The sequence below is a fragment of the Heliangelus exortis genome, chromosome 13, assembly GCF_036169615.1.
Source record: "Heliangelus exortis chromosome 13, bHelExo1.hap1, whole genome shotgun sequence".
Classification (NCBI taxonomy): domain Eukaryota; kingdom Metazoa; phylum Chordata; class Aves; order Apodiformes; family Trochilidae; genus Heliangelus; species Heliangelus exortis.
The window spans coordinates 4972365-4996661 of record NC_092434.1 but is presented as its reverse complement, the minus strand read 5'-3'; the positions used below and the strand labels follow the sequence as shown (position 1 = coordinate 4996661).

Here is a 24297-nt window from a genome sequence, read left to right as displayed (position 1 = left end):
ACAATGTATTAATTTGCTTTTAAGTAACTGCTGTAATAATTGTAATTAGTACTAAATAATTTTATTTTCCCTCTCCCCCTCATGTTTACCTGAAATGAAAAATATTTACAAAAATGGGTCTGAAGAGTATCAAGGCTTAGGATCAAGTGCTCTCATGCAAAGCTAATGCTCAGCAGGAAGTTTTGCTTTTCTCACAAATTCTCAGTTTAATACAAGAACATCAGCAGCTGGTAAAGAACAGATTCAGGGTGCTGAGCTGAAATGGAGTGGAGAACAGCTTTGCATGGAAGTCTTGCTGAGCTTCCAGAATGCTGAAGATAAAGCATTACCTAACACTACTTTGCCACTTTGATTTCTTCTAATTGCTTCAGGTAATGCTGAGGTTCAGAGTCTGGTGGGATGATGCTAAGGTTGAAAAAATGAGAATTTCTGCATTTAAAAAAATACCTTTTTGCAGGTTTTAGTTACATTATCTTAGAAATCAGAGATTAATTGTAAAGTGTGCTAACATGAAAAATAATTCTGATTTGACTGGCTGTACATATCCCCAGATTAGATAAGCACTTTGTGTTAAGATCTCTATATTTCTAATTTTGGGGGAGGGAGTAGGAAATCCAACCTAACAATAAGGTAAAGCTGAGTAAAAATGAAGTCCATCAGTTGTTTCAAATGAAAAAATTTCCCCATTGAGAGCTCTAGGTAGTGCATGTCCATAGGGAGGATACAGCTTAATTAGCTACTAGTGTTAAACAGCAGAGGTAGAAAATCAGGTTATGAAAAGCTTAAAATGGAGTGTAGCTGGGATAGTGAAGTGCTGGTTATTACTTGTGGAGAATACAAATGTCACAGCAATTTATGCTTCAGATTAATAGTCAGCTGATAGATGACAAAGCAATGTCACCAGATCCATACCTATAATACATAAGGACAAATTGAATTGTTTTATTCTTATGAGAAAGGGCAATTGATAAATTGTTACAAGCTCCACAGGTTTGCACTGTTTGAAGATTGCTTCTAGATTTTTTTCCTTAATATTATGAAATTTATTACAATTTGTACCAAGTAGAAAAACTTTTGTTAGGGCATTTTTGCATGTACTATGTTTTTTCTTGTCTAGGTAAATAATTCTCTTGTTAGTGATTTATTTCTTGTAGGAAAACATTTTATGCTATGCAGGTATGTAAAATGTTCCAGCATTTCTTTCCCTTAACATGTGACTAAACTACCTGTGGGTGTTAAGATTTTCTCTTATGCTTTCATCAAGATGTGGAGCAATTGATATTTCAGTGTTCAGTTTGCTTGGATTTTTCACCCCATTATTTAAGAAATAAGCAGAGTTTTCAAGTATTTTAATAGTTGGACTGAATTTTTAGCTGCTAGTGTCTGCAGAAGAAGGTTTCTTCAAGCAGCTTGAGCGATATGATTAAATTTACCATTGGATACAATTATTACTTAATCTGAAAAAATGGGGGATATTGGGGATGCTATTCCAAGTGTTGAGGGTTGCTTGGCTTTTTAATTCAATTAATAAAGGAAAGTGTTGACTCTGGTCTGTGAGGGCTGTTTCCTGTTACTGTTCAAATTTTTAACTGTTTCAGAGTTGCCGTTCTGCTTTAAATCTGTCAGGAAGGTCTGTGAGGGATTGTGTGTATGAAGAGGCTGCAGAGTGGTCACTCTAAAAAGCTGCTTAGTGTAGTACTTTGAATTTTAAATCACACACATAATTCAACTTTCAGTGTTGGACTTAAGTCTATTCGGTTAAATGGAGAAAAATGACTGGCATAAGGAATGAGTTATTGATTTGTTGTAGGAAAATGACTTCTGTAATATAGGAAGTATGGTAAAAGGAACAGCTTAATTATTTAGGGGGCAACGTTGAAAAAAGTGCTTTTGCAGCATTGCAAATTGTCTAAATAGGAGTTGTACAACAGGGTTTCAAAATAATTCTATCTTAAAGACAAATTGCAAGGGTTTGTTTTTTCCCCATAAGGTGGAGCTCACCTGGCTGTTAAAAATATTTTTGTATTTGTGCAGCTGAGGCAGACAAGCAGGAAACAAAATAATTTTGTACTTAATGCTGAAGCCACAGCAGATTTTTAAATGGTGTTCCCCAGTTATTTGCATTATGTTTGTGCTTTCTGGAATCTTGTGTCTGAGGGCCGGACAAAAAAAGGAACACGCATGGAAAGTTTTTCTGAAGCCCTTGTTTTAAGGAGGTGACGTGAACTTTTAAAATGTGAATTTACCAAGTAAATATATGTGGCAGTTTGTATCTGTAAAATTTAAAAAATATGGTCTTTTGATGATTTATAAAATATCAGATATTTGCTTTGGCTTTTCCCATATGTTTTTTCTTTTGATTTAATGCTATTCTTTGCAAAAGGACTACAGTATCATGTTATTTTGACTGCAGCTCACAATTCTTGGCAACATTTCAGATAAACAGAATATTTGTGGTTAATTGGTTGAACATGCTCAACAATTATAATTATATTAAAACTGTAATGTGTTTGACCATTTGCCCAGTGTAGGCTGCTAACACGTGCTAACTTAAATTCCTGTCTCTATGACTGGAGATAGCTTTTAGCTGCTTTCATTGAAAGTATCTGGGCAAAATTTTAAAGGCATATGTATAAAAGCACATCTTGCAGCACCAGTCTATTTAAGCATTTCCCACCGTGGCTGATCTATAGGCCCTTGTTTTTTAGGATTTATAATTTGGTGTTAATTTCCTGTCATTCTGAAAAGAGGTACCTCAGCTTCCAGTGTATTACTGAAAAGAAATGAGAGTCAGTATTATTTTTACTAAGTAATTTTTCAGGAATACTAGTTTGCTTTTCTGTCAAAGACTTCCAAATGGAATGAAGAATTGGGAGCTTCTTCACTTTTGATGTTTTAAGTACAAAATGTGTGATTTATATTTGCTATTGCACTTTAAGGAAATGCCAGTAGGCTGAGTGCCTAGTGAATATAGAAGTTAGATGTTAACTTAGCAGGCTGTTAATGGAATTAGGGGTGTAGTCTGGTGCATTTTCAGTAAATAATTCCCTATTTTTACTTGTTTTGTTTGTTTTGTTTTAAACTTCCGAGTAGAAGTCACAATCCAGTCTTGCTCAAGTGGTTTGCTGTTATTATTCTAGGGGAGGTAAATAGTGCTGATTTTGAATTAAAAGCTTTGGCACTCTGTTACCTGAAGAATCACCATTGTTTTGTGTGGATGATACCCTGCAGCTCTAAAAAATCAGGCAATTATGCTTGCAGCCCCTTGCTTTAATTGAGTGAAGCATAATGACTTCTCTTCTATAATGCTCCATGGACTCAAAGCTGTGCCTGAGAGGCTCCCCAGGGACCTGCAGCATCGCCTTTCCCAAGCACATGTTTTTTTGGGGAAAGTAGCTGAATGGAGAGGTCAGCCAGAGGCTGAAGCTGGCACAGCAGGAAGCAAGAAACAGTCCCAGCTCTGTCACTGGTGATGCAACCAACCTGCTATCTCTTCATTTTCAGGATTTTGTCCCTCGTGCTTGGCTGGTGTTGAGCTCCAACCTCTGTGTTCTTCAATCCTTCCCTTGTTGTATTTGTTCACCTCAGCAGTTCCCTTCTGTCTTTCTGTATCATATTATAAAGAGGTTTCTCTCTGTGTTCACATGCTAAGCATTTTCTTATATTTTGTATGTATTTTAATTTAGAATTGAAGATATTTATGGCATGGGATTCTTATTTGTGTTTCTGGCCTCAGAGATCTTCACTTTGTCCCTTGAAAACCAAATTAATTTAAAGCAGTAATTTCATCTTTTCTGTTCCTGAGTTTCCATATCTCTAATTTGCTTTTGCTTGTGGCCCTAGTAAAGTGCTTTGAAAAGGAAAAAACTAGCTAAAAAGCTATTTAACTGCAGTATAGCATATTGAATAAATGGTGGGTTGTTCTCAGTTTCCTGCAGACTAAAGTCTCCTCAGATCTGGACTTCTCCTGTCCATTCCCTGTACTTTGACAGCAAGAGGTGTTTGCATGGGGTAGGCAGGCAGCTGCTTTTCTGGAGATCAAGATCAGCCTACAAGTGGGGGCTGCTCCCTGGGAAGCCCACCAAGCCTAATGGAACAGCACCCAGCTGCAAGAAAGTACCCAAAGGTGCAAAAGGCACCATGGAAAGGCACCAAAAAAGAACTGAATTTTGGCTGCCCCCCTGGTAATGGGGTGAGCCTGAGAAAGCTGAGGCAGGACTGGTTAGGACTGTGGTGAAAAGGGAGAACAATTCCTGTGGAGTGACATCCCTAGGAGCAGTAACAGCTTTGAGCTGAAAGCTGTTGATGATGAACTGTGATGAAGGTCACCAAATCCCACCAGCTGGCTCCTTCTCAATTAACTGTATCTGCCTTTGGTTTGGTAGGATCAGTTTTAATGGAATTAAGGTGTTGGGAGCCACATTCTTTCTGGACAACTGGCCTGACAGTCTTCAGTAAGAAAGTCAAGCCTGTAACTCTTCTCTTAACTTTTAGCTCTCCAAAGCAGAAACTGAGCTTTTGTGGAACTCAAATGGACAATCAGGGAGGATTCTTGTGGAGGAGAGGTTAAATCAAATACGAGTGTTTACTTGTTTAGGTACTAATTCTGTAGCAGGATGGACAACTGTGTCTGTAGGTCTGATGGAACACATGCTATGCATACATTTCTCTTGACCAAATTAGTCTTAATTTCTTCTGAGAGTTAATTCTTCATTGTATTGGAACACATGACTAATGGCCATCTCAGAATGTGGCTGAATTAAATAATTCAGGATCACCTGTTCAAGTAGAATCTCTGTTGTGTAAGTCTACACGAGTAATTATTCTTTGATGGGTTATTTTGTTTGTGGGTTTTTTGACTGCTGATATAAAAATGTAACTTTCTCTTATTATTTTAATCTTCGTTTTTCTTCCAGCATGGATCATTTATTTGTGAACTGGTTATTTCAGTAAAGGCTCAGAGGTAATTTCATGGTTTATAGAATTTATATCTGAGGATTTAATGAGGAAAACACATTGTTTTCTAACACATGAAATAGAGAATCTTTCATTATATTTTTATTTTCCTTCTCTAATATTACATGTATATCAAGTTCAAAGTCTTGAATACACCTAAGTATAAGATTATTCCTTTCCTACACATGGGAAATATGAATATTTGCAACTCAAAAATCAACACACACAGACTTAGGAGGCATTTTTATTTTTAATGAATCTACATGATGTAAATGAACCACTGTTTTGCCTGTGCATTGCACTGTAGTATACATTTGAAAATACAATAACAGTATATTACTTTTCTGTGATTTAGCTTAGGAATTAATGCATTCAAATGAATTTAAGAGCCTTGGGTGTAATTCATACAGGATATAAGTCCCTCAGTAGACCTCTCATGAGCATTATCAGATTCAGTACCGTTTGCATGGTCAAACAGATTAAAATTTGACCAACCCCCTCTTTTTACCATCATTGAACTCCTTAATCTCTTTATATAATTGAGAAGCAAGCCACTCAGAGTAAACTTGATTATTTGGTGCGGGGAAAAATTAGTAAAGACAAGATTTCTGTTTGGTATGTTAATCTGCAAAAGTGCTCTGCTTTCAGTGTGAGTTGAGTTCCAGCAGATCAGGTTCAAACTAAGGCTGCAAAATACCAGATTTTGTTTGACCCCTTTTTAGGTACATTTTTCTGAGAACTTTCTCTTGTATCTAGTGCAGAGTTATCAGTGCCCTTTCACTCCAAATCAGGGTCATTATCTATTATCTAGATTGCGTTTGTTCTATGGGTTGTGCCTTCGATTTACAATTGTGTAAACTGGGGGATGCTTTCAGCATCAGTTTGATCTTTTGATGGATCAACAGCTTTGCTGGGCTGCCTCCTGAAGTACTTAGGTATATCTGACTTTCTGCTATTTTGGCAATTTTCAGTCCTGTGTGAATTATATCACAAAGCACAAAATCTATTGGCAATTTTCAAAACGTGTCATGCTTAGAAGGCTTTTGAGAACTTGTGACTGATTCTGGTGTCCTGAAGGTATCCTTTAAAATAGCTTCTAGCTTCTGTGATACAACAGGAAATAATTTCACTTCCTTGCAGTGAAGGTTTGAAAGAATTGTTCTCAAGTACAAAAAACTCCTAAAAATCTGTCCAATACTTTGAGCCACCTCACAGGGAAGCTTAAATACAGATTTTTACACCGGAGGAGAGCAAGCATTGTAGTAAGTGCTGTTCAATAGTAATGCCCTCGTGTTGCTGATTTATCAAAAGGTTATTGGAGCATCTGAAGTTCTACAAAAGTGACTGCTTTGTATGCTGGAATTGGTATCTCTGTATGTCCTCTGTTCATCATTTCCCCTGTTATCCCTCAGGTATTCTTATTGTAATGGAGATCAGTAAAACCCTTAGTAAACTGCTCATGCTTTATTGTCAAAGGAATGAGGCCAGGATGGGCACATAGGCTATGCAAAGTTATTCAGTCTCTGCTAAGAAGGCTTATGGATGTGTGACATGGAGCAGCCTATCTGCTGTGCCAAGGGTGTTTTTTCAGAACAAGTTCAGCATGATTTGCAGGGCTTAGAATTCCCCCAAATGCCATAGAATTGACAGGTGTAGCTCTCTGTTTTCTGTGCCCAAGCTTTGAAAACATAAACACACTCCTCTGTGACTGTTTTGGGTTTTGTTTTTTTTTTTTTTCTTTTGTAACCTCCATTTGGTCTGTATGATAAACCCATTGCAAACACAAACATTTCTCAAGTTCTTCTGGTGACACACTGGGAGACAGTGAATACCTTCTTTGCCTTCATGTTTACCATTTTATTTTTTTTTCAAACAAAATTACATTTTCTTAAAATCTTGGCTAATGATGTATGCCACTTTTCCTAGGAGGACCAAAGAAAATGTTCCAGACCATCATTTCTTTAATATGCTGTTGAGTGCTGAATAAAAATACATCTATGCCTGTGTTTTGTCTTTTAAATGCAGGTGATAGTCCTTGTCTCTTATGGACCATATATGTAGTGATTGCATGTAAGGAGTCCAAGGACATTTTAAGGCCATCACTTAAAGGGTGAGGGTTCTAAAAACTTACCAAGCTGAAGCCCATTCTCATGTTTTTATTTTAAGTTTTCTACCCATGCCAGAAGCCCAGAGATGAGAATGTGTTTCCAGTTCTTGTTGCTGGATGTGATTGATCACCTGAAGAGGAAAGGAGGAGCAGTAGATGCACAATGCTCATCCTGGGGAGCTCTAGAAAGCTTTTTGCTTTATAGGCAATGCATACTTCTCAGAGGATTTCTTGTTTGATTGGGTTTTGTTGTATTTTTTTGTTTGTTTTTGGGTTTTTTCTTTTAGGATTGCAGGCTCTTGCTTATATAGCTTTCATGGTGATTTAGTGCTTATAAGACATCTCTGAATATCAAGGAAGCCTTAATAAATCTGAATTGGTCTCAGTGTGGATGGAAATGAAGATGTGTTTTTATTTCGTGTTGGAATGATAGAATGAATTATATCAGAAATCTGACTCCTAGAGGAACATACTATTCTTGAAAAACAAAATAATGAAAGAATGCAGCAGCTAGAAAAGAACCCTAGGATCCATAGAAGGTTTTTGCTGAGAAAAAGCAGCCTTGGAAGTGTATTATTTTAATGTTTAGAAGATACACCAGTGCTCCTGCCAGGGCACAGCAAGAGCAAGGTTGCTTTATGAGAGAGGGTGAGCCAGAAGCCAAAGGCATATACCAGGGCCCAGACTCACAGCATCTTCTGAGTAAGGTGATGCTAATGAGTTCACTTGGACAGTTGCAGAAAAGTCAAGGGGGTGACTGAGATTTTATGGGAAAATAATTTTTCCCACAATTTTATGGGAAAATAATTTTTTTATTGTAATTTTTAAATTTTGTTTTCCATTGAACCAGTTTTATTGACATATGAAGTGGATTTTAGATACAGCAATGTAAATCCAGAGGAAGTGAATTTATGCTGGCTTTATACAAGTTTTATACAAGTAGGCATAATCTGGCATACTCTTAAAAGAAAAAAAAAAGTTGAAATTGTATAGTCAGCAGTCAAAGCTTCTTGTTAGAAAGTTCTTGATCTGTGAGAGTGCTATTGATAAAGGAGCTAAAACCCTCAAAATTGATTTATTTGTTATCAACTCAATACAGTTTGTCTGAACATTGAGCTTATGGTTTTGTTCTTCCATGTGATAAAGGTATTTGCCAGTGTTGTAAAATCTAAGGTGAAATAAGCTGGTGGACAAGCTGAACTGGACTGGAAATCATGATTTCTGTGGTTTAACTCATTTCTGAGGTTGTGCAAGTAAGCCACTGCTTATGACTTGTTTGGAAAACAAGCTGAGTTCCTGTAGCATTTTAAACAAACTTAGCACTAGAAAATCAGCATCTTATGTTATGACATCTTCTAATGTTTAGATATTTGGTTTCTGTAATTGCAAACTGAGAAAATTATAGTATCTTTTGGATCATCCAGTTATGCTGGGCCCTGAGTCCTCATTACAGGCTGTGTAGTTGCAACAAACTTTCTACTCTATGAATGCAAACTGGTAGAGAATGTAGACCCAAAGTTTTGGTGTCAGGCTTTATTTTTTTCATTTGTGCTGGTTTACATAGTTACTTGAATTACTTATTTTGCCATATTTAATTTGTAATTTTTATTTCAGTAAATGTTCTGACAGTAAATATTTGTAAAGCATCTAAATACAATTTTATTGAAAAGGCTGAAGAAGTGCAAGTAACATTCTTATTTTCCTGTTATTTCTGTGGTAGTAAAGAGATGGAAAACTATGATCTGGTATGTTCTTTTTTTTACAACAGAAAAATTATTTTGAGTTTTGTTGTAATTCTTCTTATCTCTGCTTTCAAGCGCGGAACCATTGGCTGCACCATCTCTTTTAGTCTAAATGTGATAATCCCTTGCTTTTTATATAGTCCTTTGCCATTAACCTAGAAAATGTGTTGCTCTAGCAGTGATTTTCCTCTTCTGATGTAACTGGTGGATCCCTGGGCCATGTAACAAAGCTGTTCCCTATCTACTTGAGCTCCTCTCTGTGATGGGGTGGGGGAATAAGCTTGTCCTGGTAATTAGCATCACTTTTACTTTTGCCCATTAGTTTCTCTTATCTGTAGCAACATGGGGAAGTCATCTTCTCTGGTGGTGGTAAAAGAGCAATATTTCACTTAATTCCTTTTGCAATGACTGGTCACACAAGTGGAAAGTTTTACATACTGCACAACTGAGAACTCTGGAATTATCCAGAAAAAGACTGGCTCCTACTGCATGCAGTTAGATATCTTTTTTACTGAATCTCGATGCCTGTTTATTTGAGCAGAATTGAAAGAGGAAAACACTAACTTTTTCTTACTGTGCTTGAAAACATTTGTTGCATAGTGATTATATATTTATTTATATTGATTTAGTCTGTAGTACTTATTACCATGGTTTCTTTTTTTTCCATGCTGAAGTTCCTACTACTTTTAAAATAAGAAAAAAAATGTGTTTACCAGCTAACTAGTGAGTGTTTCTTGCAGAGAGTGTACACATTCTTTGCCTATTTGTTTATTTTTCCTACAATGTAACTTGGTTTTTTTTCCTTCCTTGCATTATTTCCTGCCTGTGCCCCAGAAGAATACCAGCAGGACCAAAGTGTGGTTCATTGCCTGTTTATGACCACAGGTCGTAAGGTCTGAAGCCTTACCAGTTATTACATTTGAAAATGCAGCACCTTGGTTTTTTCCCCATGTAGTTTGTTTTTAAACCTGTGCTTTAAAGTATGAGTTGCACTTTACTTATTTAAATAAATATTGTCTACTTTTTTTTGCGAATAGTAGCATTTACTTAGTTTATACCATAAGTGACCTAGTTTGCATTTTCTTTCAACTCTGTAAATTACCCTATTTTTTCTGCTGGCATTGAGGTTTGCTACTAGACCTTCTGTAAAATTAGGTTTTAATTTTTTTCTTCCTTCTAGCCAAATAAACATAAAGAAAGGTGAGAACACAGGAATCGAGACTGGTTTTATAGCTTCTTTGAGGCAGGTTTAATTCCTCTATGTGCTGCTACTTTAGCTTTTGATGAGGTTATTTCATTCGTCTTTGCCTTGAGTTTGCTACCTTCAAAATGCCTCATGTGCAGAGATTGTTGTTGTTTAGATGTTCTGCCTAGATTTCATTAAATGTTTCTGAGAAAGCTTTTGAGAGCAAGTAACTAGATAAATGAGATTTTGTTAATGCATTAGGTATAAGTCATGTGCCATATTCAAAATGGGTCAATTCAAAATGCAGAAGGCTTAGGTTCAAGCCTTTTTTCCCTTAAGTTTCATTGAATGGGTAAAATTTCTATGCCCAAACTTTTAACTTCTGCATTTCTTCATGCTTGGATGAGGATTTTAATTTCTAAGTTAAAGTTACCTGACCCTGGTCCTGGTTGTTGCTTGCAGTTTGGCCAAACTACAGGAAGGTTCAGGTGGTGGAAAGAAAATTTTTACATGTGTAGCCTACTGGTCTTAAAAGCTGGAAACCAATTTTATATCCTTTCCATGATAGATACTGAATCGATAAAGCATCAACCTAAGGTTACACTTCATGTCTCTAGTGAGAAGACAATAAATCATGTTATGTGCATACAGGTATATTGACTCAATTTCTCTGGGCTGCCTATGCAAAACAGAAGGTGATGGAAATGAAACTATTAGAATGAAAGTGTTATAATGGCTGATACAAAGCCATTTATCTGCAGTTATGATTTAGGTTTTTAGTATTAAAAAGCTAAGAACAGCCTTTGGCTTGAATTGAAAATTCATCAGGTCCTGTGCCCTGTCTCAAATGATGGTCAATAACAGATGGTTAAAGAGGGAGGTACAGAATATGTACAGAATCATTTTTCCCTTGGTATACCCATCTGGTCTTCTGCAATTAGCAGTTTGGGTACTTTAGGAGCCAGAAACCCAACCTCTTAAGGAGTTAAATATGCACAGATGTAAATTTTTAAGTTGTGATTTTCAACCTGCCTATATTTCTACTTCCCTGACTGAGTCATGCACATGTATATTGTGGAAAAAGTCATTGCATTTTAGAATAGATGTGTAAAGAAAATTGTCCATTTATACTTTGCCTCTTTCTTAGTGAGTACTTTCTGAGGAGGAAGAGCCCCGTGCTTGTCACTCCTTTTGTGTCTTGACTTACTCACACATGGTAAGAATGTGTAGGTCTGTCAACACAGAGCATTTGTATTGCCATCTACTGTCTTGAATCAAGGAATATCTGAGAATTAAAATCTGGTTGTTGATACATCAGGTCTACTACCATTAAGTAATTTTTGTCTTGTTATATTCTTATCTCAATAGCAAACAAGCAATCGGTGTGGATAAACAAGTTGAATTCATCAAGCTGAAAGATTACCTTTGTATCATTAAGAATAAGGATGCATAAGTGAAGAAGTTTTTATAGTGCTGCACTGCACTGCTTTGCTGGGAATCATTGCCTTGTTGTTTTAATGCTGACTGTCCTGTTTGGTAACTGGACTTGACATGGGCTGGACAACAGCCTTGTGTATTGGGTTACAGCTCAGAAAACAGGCTTTACTTCTCATATATGTAAAAATATATGGGGGGTGGATCAGAAAGCCTCTTTCAACCCTGTTTAGATAATGGAGCATAACAGGTTACACTTGCAGAACCATGAGACAGCCTTGGCATTCAGTTTATTCTCATGCTGAGAATTAGGCAGAAGCCAGGTCTACAGATGAGACTGGAAAGCACATGTACAAGGGCAGACATTCCTTGCTGCTCCCTGTGCCCCTCTAAAAGCCTGATTGTATCCTCACAGCTGGAATTTGTGCAAGAGCATGTTCTAAAGGAAGAAGCACGTGTTGAAGTGTTATGCTTGCAGGCAGTTTTATATCTGAGCTGGAAGGAAAAGGAAATCTGCTGCTCTTTCTAAAGGAACATAATGGTATTTTGTGGCTTTATAGGGGATTCTTTACTTGCACTTTTGGTATCAAACTATGGTATTTTGTTAGACTTTTATTTTCTGCAAAGTCTTGCTCCTTTTTTTACCCCCCTCTCCAAAAGACATTCACAGTCATTCTCTGTCATTCATTTGTATTTTATAACTAGAAATTCTTTTCATTCAAGGCATTTCTGACTCCTTATGTCTAGATGTCCAACTTCAGTATTACATGGTAAAGGTTATGAAAAAAATAGTTTAGCATCAGGTACAATTTTTTTATACTAAATCAGCAGAATTTTTGGCCCTTATGGTAGGGGTCCTGTGAATGATTTAAAATTAGGTCCTTTACTAACTTTGTTAGAATACATCTTGTGTTTCTTACTAGAGGGATTTTGGGGTGAAAGAAAAGCAAGTTTTTTCAAGAGCTTTATCACAGAACCCATGAAAACATCTGCTTCTGCTCTTGAAATTTGTAAAGGATGGAGCACAGCACAGTGGATTGATGGAGGGATGTGTTTACCCCCACTGCCCGGTCATCTGCTCTTAAGATTTGCTCTTTGCTTGCCATATGCAGTCGTGTCATGGCCTTTGACTCTGCTGTTGACCACAGCTGCTAGTATATAGGTATGGTTTTAAAGGGATGTGAAATTCTATTTAAAGAGAGTAATGGCTAAATATAATGTATGGTAGAATTTATATAACAAATTGCGAGTTGTGTAGGTTATAATAATGTACAAATAACTATACTAAAAGATAAGTGTAAATAACATCCTTGCTATCGCTGTATATTTAATTCATGTACATTCATTCAGAGAGTGTTTCCTGACTGTAAACTGTTACAAATAGAGATTTGTCATTGAAAACTTTATGATCTTAAGATTTTCATTTAGAAGAAGAAAACTGAATTACATTTTTTTTTTTTTTTTAAATTGAATATGCCGCTATCTTGAAGTCTTAGCCTTTCTGACCCAGCCCTGCATGATGCTCCTTGACTTCCTGTCCGGCTGTCATTTTCTTTCATATTGGTCTAGCACTTAGTCTTACTGCAATCAATAGGGTTACTCACATGCAAGTGTTGAATAAATAATTGATTAAGGAGATACTACATTGATGCATCTTTTCCTAGCAAAGGTAGCGCCGATAACTGCTTTTTAAAACTTCTTTTCTTTTACTGATTACCCCCTGCTTCTTCTACTGAACAAGTGGAGCATTGTATCAACATGGTAGCCTGATTGATTTGAGATGAAATATTTGTAAAGTGATGATGCTATCAGTGAGTGCAATGGGAGAGAAGGGCATCCTGCAACTATGTAATTAAAACCAAAGCATTCCTGCCTGTTTCCTTTCTAAAATTTTAACCTGCTCAGTTTTAAAAGCTGTAATCTCGAATGACAAAGCACGCTTGGATGTCAGTCACCAACCCTGATTACTCTGCTCATCAAACTCTAAATGAAATATTTAAATAATTCGGTGCTATAGGAAAGCTAGATAAAAAATGACAGATAAAGTGGTATCCATTGACAGAAATAGTCCCAGGGAAGTTAGCCTGACTGCTTGACTGGGTTTTGTGTATTGGTGCTTATAGATAGAATTGCAGTAAAAATAGAAACATTCCTTGACAGCCGTTGTGTATGGTGACATCTGAAATTGAAACAGGCACTTCTAAGTTTTCTGCACAGCTCCTCAACACAAAGGTTTTATTATAGCTTCTCCTGTGTTACGTTAGTCTAGTTAAACTGCACTGAACTTTCTGTAATGGGAATGCAGTTACACTAAAGACAGATATATGGTTTCTGCAGAAGATAGAAAATAAGATATCCCCAGCGAATAGACACCTGATGACTGTGCCCACTGCAGTCACTCTACCAGTGTGATTAACCTTTTTATCTTCAATTACATTCCTAAGTGATACAATTTGTTCCAGGAAAATAGTGTGCAAATCCAGTCTTGTTCAATGTTTTCCACAAATAGGCTGGCTCGCTGCTTTGCTTCATGAAATCCTTTCTATTGTCGTGCTTCAGTGGCAAGAGAGATGAGGAAATTAGGAAGGAGTTAGCTCACTGCTTTCTCTCTGGTGTGTAGCTGTAGTCAGTGCTGATAGTTCACTCCTTTCATATACCCAGTTGTCAAAAAAGTAAGTAAAAAAGGTTCAAAAATCTTTACCAGAAAATATGTTGATGCTCCAGAAGTTGCAGCCTGCATTTCAGGTCATCCTATGTGTTGCCATGTTTGTTTTGAAGTAATGTTTCATTATTGCTATTGTATGATTAAATATGAAGAGTATTGCTTTTCCAATTGTTCTAGTGCAGTATTTAATGAGTGCAATTAAATGGAAAAATTGCCTTTTTAACTGATGATAGTCTATTAGTGTCTCTGTCTGTTCAGAAAAGAAAAGAAGTGAATTATTAGAATGACAAATGAGTCAAAGTTACCACAGTGATGGAGAGGTGCGATTCCCCTCCACATAATCTTCAATTAGTGATCTTTGTAAGAGGATGTTTTTCAAAAGGGTAATAGAGAAGTAATGAGATCAGAAGGAGGTCAAACCCAGCCTTCTTCGTTTGGCAGTTTGATTAATTTATTTCTCCTTTGTGCAGATTGCTGTAAGGGGCTTTTGTCACCCAGTGTTTTTCATGGGACTTTAGTCGAAGTGACTGCCTGTATTAGCCTTTTGTGTATCCAAGGATGTTCATCCACTTGGAACTGAAGGGTTTTGAATGGTTCAAATTTCATCTTCAGAACAAGCGCACTCTGATGGCTCTGAAAAGGAAATTTTTTTGGAAGAAGCAATCCTTGACGCTTCCATGTGTATTGTTTTGAAGAAGAAAAAGCATCTTTTTTATATGCTTTATATTTTAGTCAAAGGAAAGAATGACCCAAGAATGTGAATATGTATTGAAGGCACTTTTCCCACAAATTTTCGTGTAAGTGACACATGTAACATTTTAGGCATACTTCAGGCATTCTTTTCTGGCCTTTTCTCTTTCTGACCACTTGTGTCAAAAATTTTACTTCCAGGAGTAAAGAACTATTTCAAAATGGCAGTCATAAAACTGAGGGGCTGTAACTCTGTGTCAGCTTCATATGGCTTAAGTCTACCAGTGCCCTATGGTACGGATATAGTGTTAAATTTATTTGCAGTGTTAATTCACCTCTTTTTAAGTACTGAAAATACCCTTAAATTTTTAAATACTGAAAATCAGTGCATGCACAGAAAGAAACCCCAAACCATATTTTTCTCCTTTGCTTCTTTCTTGCCTGTATTTTGTAAAGTTTTCCTCTCTTCTTAAAGTGAGTTACGATTTTGATAACTTAGCAGTTGCTGCTATCAAAATAGGAAGTGCATGAATAAAGTTCTTTGGCAAATCATGGTACAACTTAAAGTCAAGATTCATGAAATTGTGGGGTGGTGGGTAGGGTGGTGGTGGTCTTCTGGCTGGGCAGTGCTGGCAGAAGTTAGGAAGAGTAGAGGGTTTCTCAGTTGTATACAGGACCTCCTTGGGCATCCAGGCTTGGCTGGTGCAGCACACCTCATTCTAGTTCTGCCTCTGCTTTTTTCACATAGACTTTGTCCTCCTGCTCTCTGTCACATAAGGAATGCTGTTCTAGTTCAGAATTTTCCTAGGGTTCCTAAGCCTTTTGAAATGGAGTTTGCCCCAAGCAGTGAAGCAGACAGTTTCTGTGAAATGCAGATAGTTTTGTTTATTCTGCCAAATTTTTTTGAGAGCTGCTTGTGCAAGCGTTCAGTGCAGGGGTCATGTATACTGAAGTAAACATGGTATGATGCATGGTAGACTTACAACTATGAAGAAGTGTTACTGTCTTTATGTAATTATACATTAACTCAGTAAAATTTTTATCAGTTAACTGTAAAGTTGCAGGAATGGACAAGGCTAGTTTGACTTCAGTTAAAACTCTTATAGATATTAGGAAAAAACAGATATTTTCATCTGACTTTATCATATTTTCTAGGAATTAATTTATGATGATTCCAATTGCTTTCCAATGTGCATAATAAAAGAAAGAAAAGTTACTTCTCCAAGAGCATAAGCAAAGACTGAGTTATGACATTATTTGTGATGATAAAGTATATCTGTATTGTCTGTATACAGTGTAGTTATTGTAAATGAAAAGGTAAAATATTGAAGGTTTTTCTGATTGCAACATTTATTAGCACAGTACACAGACACAAGAAAATTTTGTGAATTTCTTCATGTTTAAATGCTCTTTGCCTGGGGGGAATTTATACATACACATTTATATATTAGGTATACGTAAACACATCTCCTACTTATCAAACTTATCTCAGAAGAGAAAAAGTAAAATTAGATTTTTGTAAGCTGGAGTGATGTGCATGTTCTTATTTTCAATGTATGGTAAAGTAATCTTTCAATTTTATTTTTTAACAGTATTTTATAATATAAATAACCTAGTCTTTTCTTCTGCAGTCTGTTTAATTCAGACAGGTTGAAGTTGCCTCCAAAGACTGGCGTCAAATTGAGGAAACCATTCATGTAGTAAATAAGATAATTTGTTTCCACCCAAAAAGATCAACATATAGATTATTTATTTTTTTACCCCATATGATTTAACACATACAGTACCTGTGTCTTTATGATTCCAAATACATTTTGGAATTAAGTGCTTCTACATGGATTTCTCTTGTTCATTTTCTGCATTGCATTTTTACTGAAATTTTCTGAATTTTAATTAATATAGTAAAGAAGGGTCTTTAATGATACATTTACAAGTTATTAGGGAGGTTGTGTAATTTCAAAATGTGATAGGAAACTTTCTTATGCAAACGAAACTAGTAAAAATAAATGAAAAGTCCTACATTTTGAGTATTAATGTGTATGAAAACTAGGGAAAGATATGTTTTGACTCCTGCTTTCTATGCTGTATTTAATTCAAGAAAATTTGTGCATTTTTGTGTTTCAAACAAACCAAACTGTTGTTATCCTAATTATTCCTCAACAAGTCTTTCAGAGTATCAGTCTTTCGGCTCGTGGTCAAAATAGTAATTATTAAAGAAGTTTGTCAGAAAGTTCTCCTTAATAGAAGTGGATCAATTGTTGTGAAGCAGGAGTTTGTTTTTATTTATTTTTTTCAGTTTTTTTCTTTTGACCTGAGATAGTCTCTGAAGATACATGGTCTTAGGATACTGTATTGATTGTGATCTGCCAGGATTATCTCTCTTAAGCCTTGCCTGTGAAGGGAAGACATACAAAGTAGCTATAAACTATCTGGTAGCATGTGAACTCTTGTCACTTTAATTCCAGTTTAAGACTGCCTCTTCTCAAACCTTGGATTCATAAACATTTTTTTTTAAATGTTTTTATGTTGCAATATGTCTTATGCATAAACATATTGCAAGTAAAATACTTTCAGTCCTAAAAAAGTTGCATGGTCCAAGAGGTGGGTTTGCCCTGCCATGGCTTTTGCAAGTTTACCCTTGGATGGATTTGGGTGACATTAATCAGTCTTGCCCATTGATTTTCATTGCACAGTCCAGATGGTTCTGACCCATCAGATGCTCATTCTGCTTATTGCACAGAGGTGCTGCCATGTGAATGGCTCCAGGCAAGGACCACTCTGTTTGTGTGCCCAGAGCTGAGCTACAGTGGTGTTGGGAAGAGGGTTACAGTGGGGAAAAAAGGTGACTTCAGTTCTAGAATTGCTCTCATGGCAGAAATGTGAACACAGAGGTAACCTTAATATTTAGGTGGTTCTTACCCAACTTGTGGTAGGAACTGCTTATCCTCAGTCTTGGTAAGTAGAGCCTAACATGGCACATTTAATTAGTTATGCAGTCTGCTGATACTTGGCTGTGTTCTCTTCCATGATGCTGATAGAAGAATTAGAAAAAATCGGTAGCTTTGGGGAATTTGTTTACTTTGAAAAAGGGAAAAAGTGGCACTGAATATTTGACCCTACTTACATGGTTTGTGTGGTACTTACTAGCTCTTCTGTGGTGGATGTCAGACTCATTTAGTGCCTGGGTGGTGGAAGGAGCCTTAATAACTGATCTTCCCCTAGAGAATAAAATATTCAGATGACAGAGATCCTAGCAGAGCAATGGAAGTAAAGGTTGAAAACACTTTTGAGGCTTATATTTACGTTTTTATCTTTGTTGGACCCATACAGCACAGCAAGAAACTTGCTTTTCAGACATGAAGGTTTATTGGTCTGCTGAACATGTGGGGTTCTCCTCTGGTTGCTTTGATGGTCAGAATAGGTTCAGTGTTAAGTATTCTGCAATATTAAATGCTTTTCTGGTTATATTAAAATTTAAGTAAATCTTTATTACGTCTCAGAAATCATTCTGGACCGTCTTAACCTTCAAAAACAAAGAAAAAAGGAAATGTTTACTTTCTCCATGTTCTGAAGACTATAATGATCTTGCCTCCTTTATAATGGAGTATTAAGAGCATAATGGCTTTGTATCTTTTTTGTTCCAAAATCGCTTCCAGGTTATTGGACTCCATGTAAATAAAGTTATTTGCTTTTAAGTTTTCCTGTTTTTTGGTTGTTGTTGATGTCAAAATAACAGACTTCTAGGGATTTGTGAGTTCCTGAATATGCAGGTAATATTGTTCTTGTAAGATGCAAGCATTTTTGTACACAAAACCTATTTGTCCAGACTCTCTGCTGTCTGTAGATACGAGTTTCTGAGTGCTTCTTTGCTTTCAAGCGTTGGTCCTTGTGTGCTGAAAATCTCTCTGAGCAGAAAATTGCACTGCAGAGCTAAGACCAGAATATACCCATAGTGAGAATCACACTCAGTGCAGCTGAATGTTGAAATATATTTTAAAAAAATTCTCCTAGACATAGAAAGCTAGTTTTTAAATAAACACATACAACAGATGAACTTTTCTGAGGCTTGATGAAGGCAGAGTGACCATTCCATTACAGCCTTTGTTTCTCTTTCCCTTCTCCACATATTTACTGTGATTCATAGTCTCCTGGCAAATCCACTTACTTCAATTTTGGAAAATAAATATTTCTGAACGTAGTATCTGAAATAATTTCTCAGCTTTTAATTATTTTGTTAGTTGGTGCTAGATTGTCCTAAAGTCTTAGAAAACACTAAACACACTTATACATTATTGTTTATTACTTTGGTGGTTTTGAAGACAAACCCACTTAGGCACTGTGACTGTTACCATATCATGATTTGAAAGGTAAAACAGAACATTATAATCTTTTTAACAGGAACACTATGTGATTCATAGGTGGTGAATATTTCATGCACTTTGCAGCTGCCTTTGTGCAGGAAGGTAAATGGAAAGTAAATCCATGTGTACTTTAGACAGTAAAAAGGCATTACTTTGTTACATCATATAAAGATGTAGATTTGATTCTCTCTTTACTCATGCTGTAAAAAGAAAGTTTTAAAGTGTTTAGCCATACCTGAAAATGTAAATGCAGTAGCCTAATGTAATGCTGAAGAAAAATTAAGACAAATGATACTGCATCCTTGCCACAAACTGCAGCTTGTACAAAATTCACTTTAGTTATTATGCTGTGAATACGTGTGCTAAACCTCCTCTGTGTATGCACAATTTATGTTGAATGCAACATGAATCATTTTAATAGACCAAGCAAAAAGTCCCCAAAGTCAATTTTCAAATTATGAACCTTGGAACAGAATATAACAACAATGAACAACAAATAGTTCAGTTTTTATTCTGAACTACAAATGAGCCATTAAAGGTACAGTATACTCATTCAGAAAAACATTTTTTTCGTATCACCACAGTGGTTAAAAAGCATAACAAGAATATTTTTAAAAGATAAGTTCAATTTTTTTTTTCTGTACCTCATTAAGAGGGACATTGAAAGCTGTTGCCATGAAGATTTTAACATCTATTGAGAGACCTGGATGACTCTGGTTAAATTCTGTCTCTGATCTGCTATGTAGCTGTGAAAAAATATTTTGTAAGTCTCTTTTTAATGCTTTAAAATTCAGGAACCCATTCAGAATTACTGCTTAGCAAACAATTTGGCTGCAAATGGTCATTGCAGAGCTAAGCCTTTGCACTGCCTGCTTGTAGCTGCCCAGTGTTACCAGGACACAACAAAAGTGGCAGCAATGGTCTCTTAAAGGATGGCATGCAAATAAAATTTAACAGAAAAGAAGAATTTTTATTTGAGAATTGCCTAAAATACAGACTTGATACGTCAAGCTGGCTGTCAGTGTAGAAAGAGATGGCAGCTTCTGCAGCCTTCTTTAACCTCTAGAAGAACCTATGACTGTGAAACACATACACTTTTCATAAATAACTTTCCATGTTAACTTGCATACTTGCTTTTGCTCATCCTTAGCAGTCAGTTTGGCCAAATATTTCTCAAGAAATAAACCTTACTGGGCTGCATGTTAGGTGTGTTTTGTTTATCTAAGCCATACTTCCAGAATGGTCTTAGATATTGCATACTGGACTGGGATGCTCTGGAAGATAACGTGGTTGTACCTCCTCCTGGTTTTAATCATAATGTTTAATGGGAGATCTGTTTCTCTTCCTTTCTTTTGTGCTTAAAGGGATTTTAATTAGCATCCTTGGATTTAGAAGCTTCAGAGCAGAAGGTAATGGTATCTGAAGGAACATTCTCTATATTCCTTTGCCTAAAATGTCTGAGTAGTCATTCAGTCGAGACAGCAAAGATGATGCTGCTCGTGTGGCATCTTCTAGGCTTTGCTTCTTGATCAATGCAGGAAGCATGAGAGTACAGCTGGAGCACGTTAGTACCACACAGGGACTTGGAAAGGAAATTATTTCTTGTGCCCTTGGTTTCATTTTCCCAAGTGAGATTGTACAAGCACCCATCAGAGTAGCATGCTGTACTTCTTGAGGAGGGCCGTGGATCAAGCTTGACATTCTGAGTGAGATCATCACCAGCCTGATAGATTTAAATTAATTTTGCAAGGGCAAGATAGCAAAAAGACTTTTTTTCTTTTTTTTCTTTTTTCTTTTTTTTCTTTTTTTTTTCTTTTTTTTTTCTTTTTTTTTTTCTTTTTTTTTTTCTTTTTTTTTTCTTTTTTTTTTTTTTAGAGGTCCAACAACGTAGCATGAGGCATTTGAAAAATTAAATTGAAACCAAATGCTTACAAGTGCTAATAGGCATCTAAATGGTTGGCTTAAATATGCTCAATGCCTCGTCTGCTTCATTGATGACATTTTTCATTGCTGGATAATTTAATTTAATAAATAATCGACTGATTTAGTTGATTGTAGGCATGCTGTTGGTTTTTGTAAGCAAAGTTCAGTACTTTTGGTGCCTTTTAATTTTCTTTCACTTGTCTCTGTCCTCCTAAAATTGCTTATTTAATCAAAGTCATAAATGTAAACCTTCTCTCCCTTTTCATCTTGGCACATTGTTTCACATGAGCCTGAGAGAATTAGTGAGGCAAGCCTTGAAATGCTTGTGCCTTGTGCAATTCAAGTGTTCTTGGGTTGAATTTGCTGTCTTGCTGTCTAGATGGGAGAAACCAGACTGAAGTACAAGAGAAGACTCAGAAATTATGCTGAATGGTTTCATTGGAAGGGAACTAATGAACGTGGCTTTGTCAACAGTGTAGTTAGAAATAGTATAGAATAGTAATGGTCTCATGGGCTTTTCATGCTACATAGTCCTGACTTCTTTAAGCATGACAAGGAATAAAATGATCATAGTTGATGGTTGAAATTTGTTCTAGATTTCCTTGGCAAGTTTGTTTATGTTTGTACATCTTTAAAAGTGGAAAGGTGAATGAGTTTATACCATTAGAAGAGTATGAAAAGTATAAGCCTCTTATTTCTGTTTTTATGTTGTTCTTCAGTCTGGTAGGAGAACACAGATTGTGGCCATGAGGTGTTTCATGGTTCAGTACCTGCACCTAAACAGAACTTGGTGTATTTTGCTGGGACCAGGTTCAAGCTGCATATACATATATATATATATACACAGCTACAGTTTATTGACTTAAATTTATAGCTATGCAAATTACGGTGTCTGTAAATCATCTCAAAGCTTATTATCTGTTTTGGCTGTGTGTACTGTCACTGGCCATGTCTTTATCTGCTACCCATGACCCAAAAAACATTATACTAAAGAGTGAGACAGTTGCTGTTTTGTGAGACCCAACTTCTATTTATTTAAGGGGGTTTTTGTCCAGACTATTTAGGAAATTTGATAAATTGTCTGCACGTGACAAAAAAAATTGGGAAGGACTTTGTTAAAGTGATTGTTTTCTCATTTATTAGCCCATGGGATGACTTTTAAATTACTTTCAGCAGCCACCATTAGTGAGAAGTGCATTCCTCAAAAGTTGCTTATTTTACCTCCTCTCTGTGTTCCTTTTCTGTGTGTTTGATTGAATTTGAAATCCAGAATAGTTTGATCTCTTAACCCAGTTTTTCTTACTTACTGAGAAGATAATCAGAATGTAAATTTTATGCAGTTGAAGAATGAAGTTTACAATCTATTAATCCAGAAAGCTCCAAACTCAATGAATTTTACGTATCAAGATAAAAAGTATAGTGAGTGACTTTTGATGGTATTGTGGTTTCCATTTTGCTGTATGGACTTGCAGCCATGATACCAATTGTATGGCAGTGGCCCACAGAAGTCTAACCAAGATCACTGCAAAACTTGATTCAATTTACTAAATTCTAAGAGAGAGCCTCAGCATCAAAGTCTGAGGTATTTATACTGGTGAAGAGGGAATAAGGATAAGCAATTCTTAAAATTAATCTAAAAGCAAATCAGCAATAAGACCAGAGAAGGAACCTTGTGGTTTTGTCCAGACTGTGATCCACATGATCATTCCTTTCTCTGGTGTGTGAGAACCTCTCTAAATGCTGGAGAGACAAGGAAACAGATTTTACTACAAAAAGTAACAACAAAATTAATATTTAAAATACTTTCTTTTCTTTTTCTTGCAGAATATGAGATGTAAAACTTATAAAAATGTTGTATATGTATGGAAAGATGTTATTTATATTCTTTAAAAGTTATTCCTATATAATGGTAAAATCCCACTTATTCCTCAGCATCATACCTTTTCTTCATCTTGTGACATGTTACATGGCTTTTTGATGTAACTACACTTTTAGATCTTATTGAATACAATTTATGTGTTGCGTTATAGAAAATCTGTTTCCTAATTCATTAATTATTTACTATTACTTGACCTCACAGTACATGAAAAAAACATATCACATAACTGTAATTTCAATTCTCTCTAGTGTGAAATCAATCACATTCTACATCTTTTATATTATTTAAAATATGAATGATGAAATTTTCCCCTGTATTTCTCCTGCATTCTTGGGAACTTTCAAACATGAGTGTGTTGGAAATATGCAGGTGGTCCCCTGCAGACCTGGCTGAGCCACTGACTGGGAGACAACCACTGCAAAACCATTCACAACAAGCCCTTGTCCCTTGTTGTAGTGGAACTGGTTCCTGAAGCTCAAAAAGGCTGCTGGTACTGGTAAAGACCATGAGTATATTATAAAAATATGTTTAATAGGATTTTTTTGTCAGCAGGTGACTGAGGTGATGTGCACAGTGTCAGCTCAGAAACAAGTGATGAATGTTTTGGGAAGTGTCCCACTGCATACAGGAAAGTGATGAAGTTGTGTTAGTGATACTGAACTTCAGTTTCTGATTACTTTGAGAGTTGTTTTTGAAAACACATAGAATCCTAGAATGGGTTGGGTTGGAAGGGACCTTAAAAATCATCTAGGTCCAATCCCCATGAGTATCACATGAGTAGATAAAAGAAAAGGAGAAATCAGCAATGCACTTGAGATTTGGAAAATATTTTTTTCTGAAAACTTGCAAGGGAAGTACTATCATTTTGAAGTTATAATTTAAAAAGCATAGATATGTTTATGGAAAAAATTATGTTTGTACCTCAGTCTGCAAGAGCACAGAAAAATAAGACTTTTGTCCTTGGCAAAAAATTGTACCTCTTGTTGCTAATTCCTCCTCCTTTTTGTGGTGTGTATGTCCATATCCTTTTGCTCTGCGTGACAGTTTATAAACAAAATATGCTCTTCCTCCATTGTTTTTTCAGTAGTTAAATGCTGAAAGTTGTATGTTCTAAAACATGTCCAGATTACCATATTGCATCTTATGCAAACTCCTGTCTGCTTTAGAAACATCAATAATCGTATTAAGCAAAAGCCATTCCAGCTATTCACTGATACACTCCTATGAAGATCAGATGTAATGGACAGTATTTAATTTTACTTAAATGACAAAAGCTTTTTAAATATAGGTTTTCCTGGTATGTGAGCATAGTTTGGAAAAAAAAAATCTGAGTATATGTAATATTATACAAGGA

At 36.0% G+C, this 24297-nt stretch overlaps 1 protein-coding gene across 2 annotated transcripts in view; it reads left to right on the top strand.

Moving 5' to 3' along the window:
* Positions 1-24297, top strand: part of WWOX (WW domain containing oxidoreductase) — a 472928-nt gene that overhangs the window by 61820 nt on the left and 386811 nt on the right. The window contains exon 6 of one of the 2 annotated variants that reach the window (XM_071756661.1): positions 16412-16435. The exons of the other annotated variant lie outside the window; for it this stretch is intronic. Coding sequence (XP_071612762.1) covers positions 16412-16420 — 9 coding nt within the window. The 3' untranslated portion in view covers positions 16421-16435. Of the gene's footprint in view, positions 1-16411; positions 16436-24297 lie in introns of those variants that run through there. 2 annotated transcript variants of the gene reach the window in all.